At 54.6% G+C, this 14,313-nt stretch overlaps 5 protein-coding genes across 5 annotated transcripts; 4 read left to right on the plus strand and 1 right to left on the minus strand.

Moving 5' to 3' along the window:
- Positions 1–1,606: 1,606 nt before the first annotated feature.
- ISF_05566 (Peptidase cysteine/serine, trypsin-like protein) lies at positions 1,607–4,803 on the plus strand (the record flags this gene model as incomplete). The annotated part of the gene is made up of 4 exons (XM_018849171.1): positions 1,607–1,935; positions 1,992–2,188; positions 2,244–4,541; positions 4,595–4,803. The coding sequence occupies 4 exons, from the start codon at positions 1,607–1,609 to the stop codon at positions 4,801–4,803; spliced, it is 3,033 nt and encodes a 1,010-aa protein (XP_018703742.1).
- Positions 4,804–5,482: 679 nt separating this feature from the next.
- ISF_05567 (hypothetical protein) lies at positions 5,483–6,473 on the plus strand (the record flags this gene model as incomplete). Its single annotated transcript, XM_018849172.1, has 2 exons — positions 5,483–5,506; positions 5,595–6,473. 2 exons carry the CDS (start codon positions 5,483–5,485, stop codon positions 6,471–6,473), a joined length of 903 nt encoding a protein of 300 aa, XP_018703743.1.
- A 414-nt stretch (positions 6,474–6,887) lies between these two features.
- ISF_05568 (hypothetical protein) lies at positions 6,888–7,649 on the plus strand (the record flags this gene model as incomplete). The annotated part of the gene is made up of 1 exon (XM_018849173.1): positions 6,888–7,649. The coding sequence occupies one exon, from the start codon at positions 6,888–6,890 to the stop codon at positions 7,647–7,649; it is 762 nt and encodes a 253-aa protein (XP_018703744.1).
- Positions 7,650–9,217: 1,568 nt separating this feature from the next.
- ISF_05569 (Adaptor protein complex, sigma subunit) lies at positions 9,218–9,731 on the minus strand (the record flags this gene model as incomplete). Its single annotated transcript, XM_018849174.1, has 2 exons — positions 9,218–9,617; positions 9,700–9,731. 2 exons carry the CDS (start codon positions 9,729–9,731, stop codon positions 9,218–9,220), a joined length of 432 nt encoding a protein of 143 aa, XP_018703745.1.
- A 923-nt stretch (positions 9,732–10,654) lies between these two features.
- ISF_05570 (hypothetical protein) lies at positions 10,655–14,267 on the plus strand (the record flags this gene model as incomplete). The annotated part of the gene is made up of 2 exons (XM_018849175.1): positions 10,655–12,962; positions 13,015–14,267. The coding sequence occupies 2 exons, from the start codon at positions 10,655–10,657 to the stop codon at positions 14,265–14,267; spliced, it is 3,561 nt and encodes a 1,186-aa protein (XP_018703746.1).
- Between the last annotated feature and the right edge of the window lie 46 nt (positions 14,268–14,313).

Below are 14,313 nucleotides of genomic sequence, written 5' to 3' on the forward strand. Positions count from 1 at the left end.
ACGGCCAAGTTGTGCCGTCTACCCGAGGCAAACAGGAAACACAAGAGAGGGGGCAAAAATGAAACTATTAATCATGAATGGCTGGAGGAAACCACTTTGATCATGGGGGGGGGGAACTGCATTGCTGGCTTTGAGGGCGAGGGAGATGGAGCGTGAGAGGATGCTTTCTTGCTTGACAGTTTACTAAAAGAGACAAGTCAGCTGCTTTTACAGCGATGGGAATCAATACTACGAGCTTGCAATTTTGCACAAAACACTTCATCTTTACTGGATACTCGCTGCAGTGTTGTTCGTTGTCTTGGCCACGGCCGCCGCTGTCATCACATGCGCCGCCACCTCCCCTTGCTACTGAACGACTGAGTTCGTTTGGTAAAGTGCCACTATGATTTGCATCATCGGACGGGAGCTATATACGAGGCGACGCATCTTGTTGATCCATCACGTGGACCTAAATGCCATGCAGTGAGGAGGACGCCTTGGGGTTATATCGCTTGGCGCAAGCACACCATTAGGGGAAGATGAGGTGCGCATGTGCGTGCCTTAGCTGCATCGCGGGAAGGCTAATGAAGCTAGGAAGAGGAAGGGGTTGCGTGTGGGTGTGCGTGGAGGGGAAGAGGTGGTCGATGATGGACGAAAACAAGAACCGGGATGGATGGCGATTTGATGGTTCAAGGCCATAGGGGTGCTCAGCAGGCTGGCGAAGGTGTAGATAGAGAGATACCTCTATATTGCAGATGAGGTCATTGTGAGAGTAGTACCTCTTTAGCAAAACTCGTCCTACAGTTCCAAGGCATCAATCATAAATGATGTCGATGGCGATGGTAATCAATACCTGCAATTTTATGCTAAAATCAAGGCTGCTTACTGGCTACGAGTAGATTCTATTCGCCATGTTTCCGCTCTGTACCTTTTTCCAGCGCAAGTAGTTCTGGTATACATGCATATGGGTACCACGTATGTACCTCTTCATAGGTAACTAGGTGGTTAGGTACTTGCCCAAGTTACACCCGTCGGGAACGTTGCGAGGCTTGAGAACAAAACCTCACGTTTCGCTTGTATTTCATATGATGCCATGAATTCCTAAAATCAGTATTCCCGGCATCGCTCAAGTCTCAGCTGTATTTCACGAGTTACGCATCCATGGCCACTTGTCCAACTCGAAAGGCAACGACTTGTTACAAATAAGAGCAAGGTAGACTTGTTCCCTGTGGACTCTGTGGACTTGCCTGGTGATCCACCCTCCAACATCTAAAGTCGCATCGTTTTTTATCCCCAGACTCAACCAGGCCGCATCACATGGGCTCTCGCTGCCATCCACAATCTTTATTCATCTTCTCTCCCGACTCATCCGCCCCCTTTATCTTTCCCCTTCCTTTATTTTACACCGTCTGACCCTTTCTACGCCGCAAAACCAACGAACCGTGGCAGAGAGGCTCCTCAGGCAACTTTTTCCCCAGTCTTTGCTCTGCTTTGCCCGTCAACCCCTCGACACGCCGCCCACATTTTGCCTAGACGCCGATAGAACACGCAAAACAGCTTGCGCAAAGGCAGACACAGCCGCTCGACCCCCCTTTGATTTTAAACCACATCCGGCCGCCCTCTCACGATGAATGGTCACGCCGCCGTAGGGGCCAAGAGAAAATCCTCAGGGTCCCCAGGTCGCGCGCCGCCTGCCAAGAGAGTCCCTAATGGCACCTACTCTGAGGATCATGACACTTCAGAGGATGATGCCATGTATTTTGACGAGGAGTCGGACCTCATCGACGAAAACGAGATGTATATCGGCACACCGGTCAGCCTCGGCGAGTGGCAGGACACCATCCAAAAGGTTGTCCGCAACGTCGTCGCTATTCGTTTCTGCCAGACCTGCTCCTTTGACACCGATCCTGCCTTGACAAGCGAAGCTACAGGATTTGTAGTCGACTCTGAGAGAGGGTAAGTATTGCTGCTTCGCCGGTGCCGTTGCGTGGTGACCCACTGACCGAGAACAGATACATCATGACCAACCGCCATGTCGTTGGCTCGGGTCCTTTCTGGGGCCACTGCGTTTTCGACAACCACGAAGAAGTCGACTGCTACCCCGTCTACCGCGATCCCGTCCACGACTTTGGTATTCTGCGATACGACCCCAAGGCGATCAAGTACATGCAGGTAGATGGCCTCGACCTGACCCCGGATCAAGCAAAAGGTAAGTACCGGAATCTATTTTCTCGCGGAGATTCGCAGCTGATGTGATTTCATAGTTGGTGTCGAGATCCGCGTCGTGGGTAACGATGCAGGCGAAAAGCTCAGCATTCTGTCCGGCGTCATTAGTCGCCTCGACCGCAACGCCCCCGAGTACGGTGAAGGATACAGCGATTTCAACACATGTTACTACCAAGCCAACGCCGCAGCCAGCGGTGGCTCATCCGGAAGTCCTGTTGTTTGTAGGGACGGCACTGCTGTTGCGCTCCAGGCTGGCGGCCGATCCGATGGAGCCTCGACCGATTACTTCCTGCCCCTCGACCGCCCACTGCGCGCGCTGCAGTGCATCCAGCAAGGCAAGCCCGTCACAAGAGGAGACATTCAGTGCCAGTTCTTGCTCAAGCCCTTTGATGAATGTCGCCGCCTCGGACTCACACCCCACTGGGAGGCTGCCATTCGTAAAGAGTTCCCCAACGAGACCAACATGCTGGTGGCCGAGATTGTTCTTCCCGATGGTCCTTCCCACAACAAGGTTGAAGAGGGCGATGTTCTTATCAAGGTGAACGGCCAACTCATTACCCAATTCCTCCGACTCGACGACATCCTCGATTCCAGCGTCGGCAAGCCTATCAAGCTGCAGCTGCAGAGGGGAGGTCAAGACATTGAGGTGGAGATTGAGGTTGGCGACTTGCACAAGATCACTCCGGACCGCTTCGTCTCGGTCGCAGGTGCTAGCTTCCATGATATTTCATACCAGCAAGCTAGACTGTACGCTGTTGCTGTCAAGGGAGTCTACGTCTGTGAGTCGGCCGGGTCGTTCCGCTTCGAAAACACCGACAACGGCTGGATCATCCAGTCCGTCGACAACAAGAAGGTTCCCGATCTCGACACCTTCATTCAGGTTATGAAGGGTATCCCTGACAAGGCGCGCGTTGTCGTCAAATACAAGCATCTTCGCGATCTCCACACGCTCAACACGACCGTCATCTATGTCGATCGTCATTGGTCTGCCAAGATGAAGCTTGCTGTCCGGAACGACATCACAGGTCTGTGGGACTTCACCGACCTCGGCGATCCGCTACCTCCTGTGGCGCCCGTCCGACGTTCAGCGTCCTTCATTGAGCTGGACCACATGCCCGACCCCAGCATCGCGAAGCTCATTCGTAGCTTTGTCCATATCAACTGCACCATGCCTGTCAAGCTTGACGGCTTCCCCAAGAACCGCAGATGGGGTATGGGCCTCGTCATTGATGCTGAAAAGGGACTTGTCCTCATCTCCCGCGCAGTTGTGCCCTATGACTTGTGCGACATCACCATCACAATTGCCGACTCCATCACCCTCGAAGGCAAGGTCGTGTTCCTCCACCCGCTGCAGAACTACACCATTGTGAAATATGACCCGTCGCTTGCGGATGCCCCTGTCGTGAGCGCACGTCTCAGCAGCGAGCCTCTAACTCAGGGTGCTAAGACCTACTTCCTGGGCTACAACAGAATCGGCCGTGTTGTACACGGCTCCACAACAGTCACTGAGATTACTGCTGTCGCTATTCCCGCCAACTCTGCTGCACCGCGTTACCGTGCCGTCAATGTTGATGCCATTACCATTGACAGCAACCTGGGCTCCTCTTGCAATAGTGGTGTTCTCGTTGCTCCCGATGGCACCGTTCAGGCTCTTTGGCTGTCGTACCTTGGCGAGAGATCCTCATGCAACCACCGCGATGAGGAATACTATCTCGGTCTGGGAACACCCACTCTGCTGCCTGTGATATCTGCTATCCAGAACGGCGAGACGCCCAAACTGCGTCTCTTGTCCGTTGAATTCCGCTCCATTCAGATGTCTCAAGCCTCCATTATGGGTGTCTCTGACGAATGGGTCAAGAAGGTCACACAAGCCAACCGCTCGCACCACCAGCTATTCATGGTCAGCAAACGCACGTTTGAGCGCGGTAGCCACCCGGTATCTCTCCTTGAGGGTGACATCATTCTTACCTTGAATGGTAAAATTTGTACGACCATCACGGACTTTGACATCATGTACTCCCACGAGTCGCTCGACGCTGTGATTGTGCGTGAGAATGAGGAGAAACACCTGCAGATATCTACTGTTTCTGCAGAGGACTTGGAAACTGACCATGCTGTTTCATTTTGCGGCGCCGTTCTGCATCGGCCTCACCAGGCCGTGCGCCAGCAGATCAGCAAGCTGCACAGCGAGGTTTATGTTTCCAGTCGTATTCGTGGATCCCCTGCCTACCAGTACGGCGTGGCTCCAACCAACTTCATCACGCACGTCAATGGTGAACCGACCCCTGACCTGGATACATTCATTGCGGCGACGCGCAAGATTCCGGACAATACATGTAAGTCGGGCTCTCTCAGGAAACTTAAGATCGAAATACTGACAAAATTACAGACTTCCGCCTCAAGGCCGTTACCTTCGACTGCGTACCATGGGTCATCACAATGAAGAAGAACGATCACTACTTCCCTACGATGGAGTGGATCAAAGACGACTCGGAACCCTGCGGTTGGCGGCGCGTTTCTTACGAAGGCGCTGCGGTCGTGAATGGAGAGGCCACAGATGGAGTGCTTGTGCCAGCAGACGATGCTGAGATGGAATAGATTAAGACTCGATTACTTTTTTCGAGGCTGTGTATAGTGTTTGTCCTTACGATACTTCTTCCCAGGGCGATGCAAGCTTTTCTGTGCATTCTGAGGAAGCAAGGAACTCATGATGGCTTGTACTTTGTTTCTTTTCTGACCTTTTCTTTTCTTTTCTTTTTGCATTTGGCATTGGACTATGGCGTTATTTGGCTATGAAGGATCTCAGGGGAGCTTTCTGGAGCTGTCTCTGCAGCTGTAACATTTTCGGAAGGTGTTATAGGCTCGCACGGACATGATACCGTCGATAGTAGGCATTTGACCGATTCGTGGGAATAATTTTCTATAGCTTGGGATAGAGTAGACCATATAAAAAGAGCTTGTCTGCCTACTAATTATCGTCCAGTAAAATGAATTTCTTTACTTCTGAGAATCCTGGCATGTATCTGGGTGCTGGGTGCCTGGAGCTGGAAATTCTGAGGCGTAGACAAGCTCCGAGTTGGTGGTGGGGTAACTTGCCCCGCAAGCAGTTCCTATTGCATCACTGGTGGTGGTCAACCAAACCCCTACGCTGTCACCTCAAAAGCTGTTGCCTATCCTTCTTTTTTGATGTTCTACAGGATCCTCTTGTTGGTACACCGAAATCTTTGCTTCCAACATTACATCAACTTTGAACCATTCTTGAAATTTACCTTGCAGCATGGCCCCCGGAGCCACCTGGCTGGTGAGTGCGAATCCCGTAGTGCTACAGTTGACTGGCAGGCCACCCCTGGTCGAGTTACAAATGATTAATCGCAGGCTCTCTTCCACAGACAAAAGTCAAAGTCCAGCTGAAGCTGGCCATTGCGCGCTTGCGCATGGTGCAGCAGCGTGACGAGCAGCTGGGAAAGACGCAACGACGCGCGATGGCGCAACTCCTCGAGTCGGGCAAAGTCGACTCTGCCACGATCCGCGTCGAGAACATTATCCGCTCCGACATCATCACCGAGCTGCACGAGATGCTGGAACTATATTGCGAACTGCTGCTAGCGCGATCCGGCCTGATGGAAGGCGCGCAGGTCGACCCTGGCCTGGAGGAGGCCATCCAGAGCCTCATCTACGCGGCGCCAAAGACGGAAATCAAGGAGCTGGCGACAGTGCGGCAGCTGCTCGCGGAGAAGTACGGCAAGGAGTTCGTGCTGGGCGCGACGGACAACGCGGAGGGCAAGGTCAACGAGAAGGTGGCCAGGAAGCTGAGCGTGGAGCCGCCGCGCAAGGAGCTCGTGCAGGGCTACCTGGAGGAGATTGCGCGAGCATACGGGGTCGACTGGCCGAAGCGCGAGAAGCCAACGCCGCCCCCCGAGTACGAAGAAGATGACGACGACGACGAGCCCTCGGGCGGACAGGCGCAAAGAGTGCTGGAGCAGCCCATCGCGGCGGAGCAAAAGTCGCTGGCTGCGGGTGATGGCAAGGTGGCGGCGACGACGCCGGCGAGGCGGAGGGCGGCGGACTTGGAGGATCCTGCGAGCCCGCTTACGGTGACGCCGCCGCGGCCGACGACGGATAACGTGCACCCCAAGGTGACTATGGGGTCGGTCGAGCTGAAGCCGAGTCCGAGGAGAGGGAGCGCTGCGAAGAAGCACGAGCCCGACGGCTCCGTCCCGGATATTTCTGACCTGGAGCAGAGGTTTGCGGCGCTGAAGAAGCGGTGATGGATGTGCTATTGGTCGTGCAAGGTTGACACGTCCGGCCTGATTCCAATTTACATGTACAAGGCCCTCTTTCAGTAGCGACAACGCCCTTCTCATATGAAATACCAAGTCCACTATTCATTGTATGCTTCGGTTGGCAATTGCACGTGTCGCCCCCCCCCCTTGGTTGTATACTACCTACAAACGGCCAGTTCAGACCGTTGACACTTGGCAGCTGTCAGCTGCGAGCTGGCTGGTAGGAGGAAGGAGGACTGGTCAATGAAAACGAAGAGACTTTCCCCAATAAATGAGGAAGGCGCCTTGTTTCTACCGGCATTCCACTTCTTCCAACAGCATCACGCCGTTGCCAATTTGCTCGCCCCTTACCCGCCATTGTTCATTAGTAACCCATCAACCCGCCACGACAGTACACTCATGGATCGCCTCGATACGTTGCTCATCAACGCCCGCGACCGGCTTGGCTGCAGCGGTCTACGCAATCTGCACGACTTGGGCCAGATGCGACAGGAGACACTCGAGAAACGCATTGCGGCTGCCCAGCACCGGCTCACGGTACGCAACACCCTCTCCATATACACTGCCTGGCTTTGGGAGAGGGCGTTCTCCATTGCCCCCAAGAACCTTCAGCTCGTTATAGAGAAATGGTGCGTATATCTTTGGGGCATTGGATGCACACGCGAGATGGCTCGCGTTGCGTGGACAGAGGCCCAAGCCATGCTTGGGCCTTTCCTGCTCGCCCGACCGCCGCCTCCTGGCGCCGTACACATGAAGATCGGATCTTCCATTACCAACCAATTCCCCACGGCTCCCATTGCCAAGCGGAAGCTTGATGTGCTGGAGGACGGCGCCAGCCCGGACGAGCTGACGGTTGACGACAAGACCCGTCGAGATGCGTTACCGCCCTCAGCGAAGAGGCAGAAAGCTAGCCATACTGCTCAAGGCATTGCTGTTCCCCCGATGTATCAGTCGTTGCCCCTTCTACCTCTACCGACTCCTGCTGGCCGGGGGGACTTTCTCTCACTGTCTCCCCGTAATGGGGACGAGAGCACGCGTTCCATTGACAGCGCGGCACGTCGCGGTAAAGAAGAGAACGAGGCAATATGGGCCAGAGAAGACTTCAGGTTTAACTTTAGGAGTGAGTACAGCTTCGCCATTAGGCAGTTGGGTCTAAACTAAGCGTACGGCCAGGTACTCCCCCAAGCCGTTCGGTCGGTGCTTCTCACTGGAGCCCCCGCAAACGGCAAGCTGAGAGCCAGACATTTGCACAAACGCAGAGACAGCCAGTGCAAATCAAGGTTGAAGAGAGGTCACCCACGCCTCCGCCCCGGGCTATATCAGTTCGGCAGGCTTCAGTGCAACAGGCACCGCAAGGGCAGACGCCGACGCCGACGCAGAAGCAGAAGCAGAAACAGAAGCAGAAAGAAAGGCAAAATCCGAGTTGGCAGATCAACAACGTACAGAACCAGATTCTCAAGCATGCTAAGACAGCAGCGAAGAAGTCCAAGGCGCTTGCAGTCTTAAAGGTACCGAAAGGTTCGGCTAAGGATGAGCTTGATGCAAAACGGGGAGAGTCGTCCATTAAAAGATTCGGCGCAATGGTGGCTGAAACCGAGAAGAGAGAACAGCAAAGATTCAGCGATTGGCCTGCGAACGAAAGTGGCTGGCTTTCCTCTTGGGAAGAGGTGAGCGGACAAGTATGCATGGCAACTTGTGGCTAATCTTAGATGGCATAGGAAGATACTGCCTTCCAGACCCAAGCACAAGCCGGGGCGCAAACGAAACAAGACAAAGTTCCATTGAGGCCTATTACCCTCGGCCAACCTACGAGAGGCGCCATGAACACGCCGCTGAGCCGTTTTGGAACGCCAGAAGGCGTCTTGAAGCCAGCAAACAACAAAAATGAACCGCCACACCAGACATGCATTCCAAGTGCGCTGACTCTACCAGTGCAATATAATGCCGACTACCACGCACAGTTTCACGCCCATCTTCATCGGTCGATTTTGCCGCAGCACTATTCGCAGCAGTGTACGCAGCACTTTGAGCAGCACCTTGCGCAACACTTTGCGCAGCACCTTGCGCAGCACTTTGTGCCACCTCCTGCTCTGAACACTAACTCGGGGGCTCGCGTGGCGCCCTACCCAAGAATGCATAACAGTCCCGTGCTCCAGCGCTCGGTCTCTTTACAGCGGCAAGAGGCCACCAAGCCCGTGGTTGGTTATCACCCAAGCGTGACGCGTCTTTTTAGAAAGAGAGCAAATGTACGGGTCCATCAAACGAACCGTGACGTTGCCTTGGATACATGGGGCGACTTTTCTGGCTCGAACCAGCCGCAGGAGTATCGGGCACGGGAAGAATACGACCCATCCCGCCCGCTTGTGTAGGATATGAATGAGAGGCCCAGCTCCTGGAGCCTGAAAGCTGTGTATGGATTAAGGGATATGGGAACGCAGTATTGCAGGAGCGTAGTTCCTCAAGTATCTCGTGAACTTGATGGTATTTGTTAGCTAGTTGAGAGCAGGAAGTGCATAGATAAAGAAAAATGGAATTGCGCATTGCACAGCGACTGTCCCATGAGATGATTCTCCAACACCAAAACTCCAAGGTATGACGGCAGAGTATATACAATTTGGATGTGCTGATCCTGCGAAGAAAGCTCTGATATTTCTTCGAATTGATCTTTTGATCTTTGATAATTTGTCTCCCTCATCGCTACTTGATCTTGCCTCGCGGCGACGGGTCCATCATTCCAGCTTGTCCAAGTGCTCGAGCCTGGTGAGGACGGCCTGCTTGCTCGTCTCCTCGATCTCGCCAGCGAGGAAGACCTCGTCGAGGATGGCGTAGACTTTGTAAAAGTTGAAGACGAGGTCGAGCTCGGAGACGTTGCCGAAGAAGGCGTCGAGGACCTCGACGAAGAAGTGGATGGCCTCGAGGTAGGCGAGCTCGTTGTCGTTGATGTCGACGCAGACGCAGAAGAAGAGGCCCGCGTAGCGGCGGTAGACGATCTTGTGGCTGCGGAACTCGACAAAGTTGGACTGGTACTTTTGGTCGCGGGGGGCGACGAGGCGGTGGACCTCGCCCTTGAGCTTGATCTTCTCCTCGTCGCTAAAGGGCGCGTACCACTTGGCGAGGCGGGTCTTGCCCCTGTACGAGGAGAAGGAGGCGGTTGATTAGTTGTTTTCTTTCTTTCTTGATATGGATTCGAGAAGAGGGGGGAAGGACGAACTGCCGGTTTTGGATGAGGATATAGGAGAGCATCGTGGGATGGCGCGGCGGGGGGAGTTTGGCGGACTGGAAAAGGAGAAGAAGCGGCGGTGCGCCAGGTCGCCGTGAGCTTGCGGCTATCGATTGATGAGGCGCCAATCAAGGGGGCAGATGCTCGATTCGATATGCGATGTTAGATTTGCGACGAGTAGGAGCGGGGAGGGGCGGCGACGCGGCGGGCTCGGGATGGATGTAGAAAGACTTGGAGGGGTTGGTTGACCGGCCGGCCTGCGGCATGCGATCCGGGGTTCTTAGAGTTCAGCGTATTTTTGGTGGGGTCGGCGCGCGTCAGCGTAGATGAGGTACTTCGGACCTGCATATAACACCCGCGCAAAAAGGTGTTGCCCTTAACGCCATAAGGTTAGGAGAAGAAATTAAAGACGATAACTATCAAACTTGGGGAAAAATTAATCCGCCAAGTTGAACAGATTACTAGGAGTAACTGCTTATACCTAGAGGTAGAGTGAGTACATGCCTGGTCAATGGTTTCGAGCAAACGGCTGTTGGCAGTTGGCAACCGGGTACCTGGCCGTTGAGTTTCCAAACACCGACCCAATCTCCATGTTCTTTCTTCCACATACATCAACACATTCTATTCGACAAAGCCTCTGCTCGCCATTCTATATCGCTCATACGAAGAAAAGAAGCATCGCATCATGTACTCCAATGCACGTCTCTGCTGCCTGCACAATGCCGGCCCCAGCATTGGAGCCGCTAGCAGCGGGTATCATCCAAGATTTCCGCAGCCCCATGACCTCATACCAATTTTTGCACCTCCAGTATGTGTTGCGACGATTTTCTCCCTGAGCAAAGCACAGTGAAGGTCGAAATATCTTCTATGCCGCTGTACAATATAGACGGAGTCTTTTGCGCCACAACGACAAGACCATGGTGGCGATGGCCACAACCAGCCCATCATGGCCGCCAGCAAACCCTTCTGGACTCTCGTTCGCGTCCTCTGGGGTGACGTTCAGACGAATCAGCCGTGGCAACGCATCCTCAAGTACTCGATTGCCTGCGTTGGTGCCCTGATACTCGCCATTCTCCCCCATTTTAAGAGCCGCGAGACCTTCCTCATCCCCATGGTCGTCGTCTTTGGCCACCCGGGCCAGCGCATGGGCATCATGATGGAGTCACTGCTCATGATCCTCCTCGGCGCCCTCCTCGGCGTTCTCTGGTCGCTGCTGGGGCTGTACTTGGCCAACCTGACCGTTATCCAAGATCGCTCCGCCGCATACGCCGTCCGCGGCCTCTTCCTGCTTGTCGCGGCGCTGGTGCATGGCTTCGTCCGCTCGCATAGCCCGCCACTCTTCAACTTTGTCTTATTCATGCTGGTCGCTGTCATCATCACGGTGCAGGCTCCTACCAGCGAAACCGTAGGGCTCTTTACAAATATTTACGTGCCTGTGTGCATGGGGGTGGCAGTGTCCTTGCTCGCCAACCTGGCGCTCTTCCCTGAATTGTCCAGCAGCTATCTGGGAGACTCGGCCATTAATACGATTTCCGAGGCCATGGAAGCATTGACACGTTCCACCTACTGGTTCGTGACGCCGGGAGGAGACTGCGAGGAGGTCAGGCAGCAGCGTGCGCGACTATATAGCGCCACCTCCCGCAAAAGCCGGGCCTCGGATCCGTCGCTCCCGTTTCTCCGACGACTCACGGCCACCCGAAAATGGCGTGCATTTGCCGCCGAGTTTCCCAATCCATTCAAATCGCCTAGTCTCGCAAGCCAATTCAAGATGCCAGTTGAGCTCACATCCCTCGCCAGTTTGACAGACTGCAAAATCAAGCTGCGATCTCAGCTGCGCGCCTGTCGTGCGGCGCAAAATGAAGTCAATTTTGAAGTATCTCTTTCCAAACTGCCGCCCGATCTGATGAGACCTATTACCATGAACTCCATAACAAACCTTATACAGGGCATCATAACTGCCATCGGTGCCTGCGAAAACAAGTTTGTCCTGCTCGACGCAAGTACCGCGAAGCCGGCATCAACCAGGCCGCAGACCGCCAACGTTTCGTCCAGTACTACACAATCTTCCCAAAATCTTCCAAAATCTTCCAAAGTCCGAAAGCGAAAGGCCGGGCGAAGGCAACGCACAGAAGACGTCAAACCAACCAAGGAGATCGAGGCTGGCAATGCCGAGCTTGTCGAACATCTTTTGACCTGCATTCGGGATCCAGTCATGACTCTTCATCAATCTATCAAAGAAGCCGTCTCCACTCTTATGGAGTGCCTGGCATATTGTCTGCAAGTGACAAAGCTGCCATCCGGCCAACTGGCTCCAACATCGATATCGCTGAGTGATCTAGATACAAAAATTGACCGGTTTGCAGATGCCGTGGCGGCTTTTGATGTCCAATCAGCGGAAGCACTGAAAGCAGCGGCAACAGAGCCCGATAACCATGCTCTTGACTTTATGCCTCGCATGGAGACATTCCTCATATCATCCTTCATATTGTCCCTTCGCCAGTCTGCCGCCCAAGTAATGCTTATGCTACGCCACTCGCGCACTCTTGTGGAACTTAGACAGCAACGCAGCAGATCCCGTCTATGGCTGCCCAAGCTTTCCAGCTTGAGCCCATGGCCATACAGCGGTGGTGCTGACCCCGGTGCGCCTGTCACTGAGAGCAGAACTGGTCTGGCCGGAGATGGTGGCGATGCGCCCAGAGAGCTCAATCCCGCAGCTGCGCAAAATGTCCGCGCTGAAAGTATGCACCGCGCAGGATCTGGCGATGAGCAGATCTCCAGTCCAATTTATAACGGCGAGATACCTAATCACACGAAGAACCAAGCGTCGAGCTTTTCACGAGTTGAACGGCTGCGATATGCTGCTGCCGATGCACTAGAATGGACACAGAATTCGGAGGATGTCGTTTATTCGGTCAAGCTTTCCATTGCGCTCTTTCTCGTCACCTGGCCAGCTCTTGTTCCAACCTGGAATCAGTGGTATGTCGAAGTGCGTGGAATATGGGCACCGCTACAGCTAATCCTCGTTTTCGAACTCGCCATCGGGACGTCACTCACCGTCTTTTTTGTGCGGCTCTTTGGCGTGGTGTTTGGCGGTGTCATTGGCTACCTCTCTTACGAGATAGCGCGCGGAAATAGAGCCGGTGTCGTAGCCGTTGTGCTGCTTGGTATTGTGCCGTCCATCTACATTCAAATAGCTACCAAGTACGTCAAGGCAGGAATGATTTCCATCATTTCTATGGCCGTCGTTGCGCTGTGTAAGTTCAAAGACCCGCTGCTGCCAGCGAAGCTGCTGCTGACATGCTCTAGCCGCCGTTAATACCAGTGCGCCTGGCTACGAAGTGTTCTATAAACGTCTGGTAGCGTTTGTTATTGGAGGCGTTGTAGCGGTCCTCGTTGAGATCTTCATTTTCCCCGTGCGAGCGAGGGACCGCCTTGTCGATTCACTCTCTGCCGCCGTCTTGCATGTGCAAAACATGAACGCAGTCATCGCTGTCGGAATCGACCACCCGGAGCGGCCCAACTTTCGCTCTCGCAAGTTGTACGCCCGCTTCAAACGGGCCCGCGACAAGGCACAAGGCTGTCTAACGGCGGCAGAGTCCTATCTCCCATCTTGCCTTACCGAGCCTCGCCTGAAGGGCAGCTTCAAGCCTCTTGCGCCTATTTACAGCGAGATCATATATGTCCTGCATCAGATCACGGACCGAATGAATACCGTGGTTCAGCTGCGAAGGGAATACGGCTCCTCTGTCCTGGAGGACCTGAACCCGCGCGTATATGCCTATCGCCGAAATGTCATGGGAAGCTGCAATCTCATTCTCTTTTCCGTGCACGAAGCCCTCACCACCTGGCTTCCTCTTCCGCAATTTCTTCCCTCCGCCCGCCTCGCGCAGCTGCGCCTGATCAACCGCGTGCGCGAAGTGCTGGACGCCGAGAGCGCCAAGGGCTCAACATTGGCGCTGCGAAGGTACGTCGCCGGGCGCCTCGAGCTTGACGAGTTGACTGCCAGCACCATCACGAAGCGCAAGTTCCTATCATGGAACGCGAGCACTGCGGGCCAGATGGAGATTATCGAGTACCTCGAGGAGCTGACGGACCTGGTCAAGCTGCTCGTGGGCGTCAACGCGTTTCGGCGCGGCGTGCTCGAGGCGCCAAAGTACAGGCAGTATATGCAGCGCAAGGACGGGGGGGAGGAGACGGCGGAGGAGGGCGCCGGCGCGCCGGACCCGTTGGGGGAGGAGGATGAAGCGGCAGGAGGTGAGGATGAATACCCAGACGTGAGCGTCGTTGCCATCGTGGGCGGCACGAGGCGGTCCAGAGCGGCGACGGTCACGGAGAGGCCAGACAATCGGCTGCTCGAGCGCACGGGGAAGTACTTGCACGGCGCCAAGGACTTGGAGAGTGGCGCGGGAGCCGCGGCCAGTGAGATGGCCGTTGTCGACGATGAGGATGAGGTGGACGACATTCCTGTAAGCCTGCAGCGGGTAGGCACGCGCCTGCGGGAGAATAACGCAATGGTGCGCAGTAGAGCGTTTACTAGTAGCAGTGAGAAACGGCCTTGAATAGATGTAAAATGGGCCGGCTTTTTTATGAGGCCCCGTATTCAGA

Source organism: Cordyceps fumosorosea, assembly GCF_001636725.1.
Source record: "Cordyceps fumosorosea ARSEF 2679 chromosome Unknown scaffold_13, whole genome shotgun sequence".
NCBI classification, from domain to species: domain Eukaryota; kingdom Fungi; phylum Ascomycota; class Sordariomycetes; order Hypocreales; family Cordycipitaceae; genus Cordyceps; species Cordyceps fumosorosea.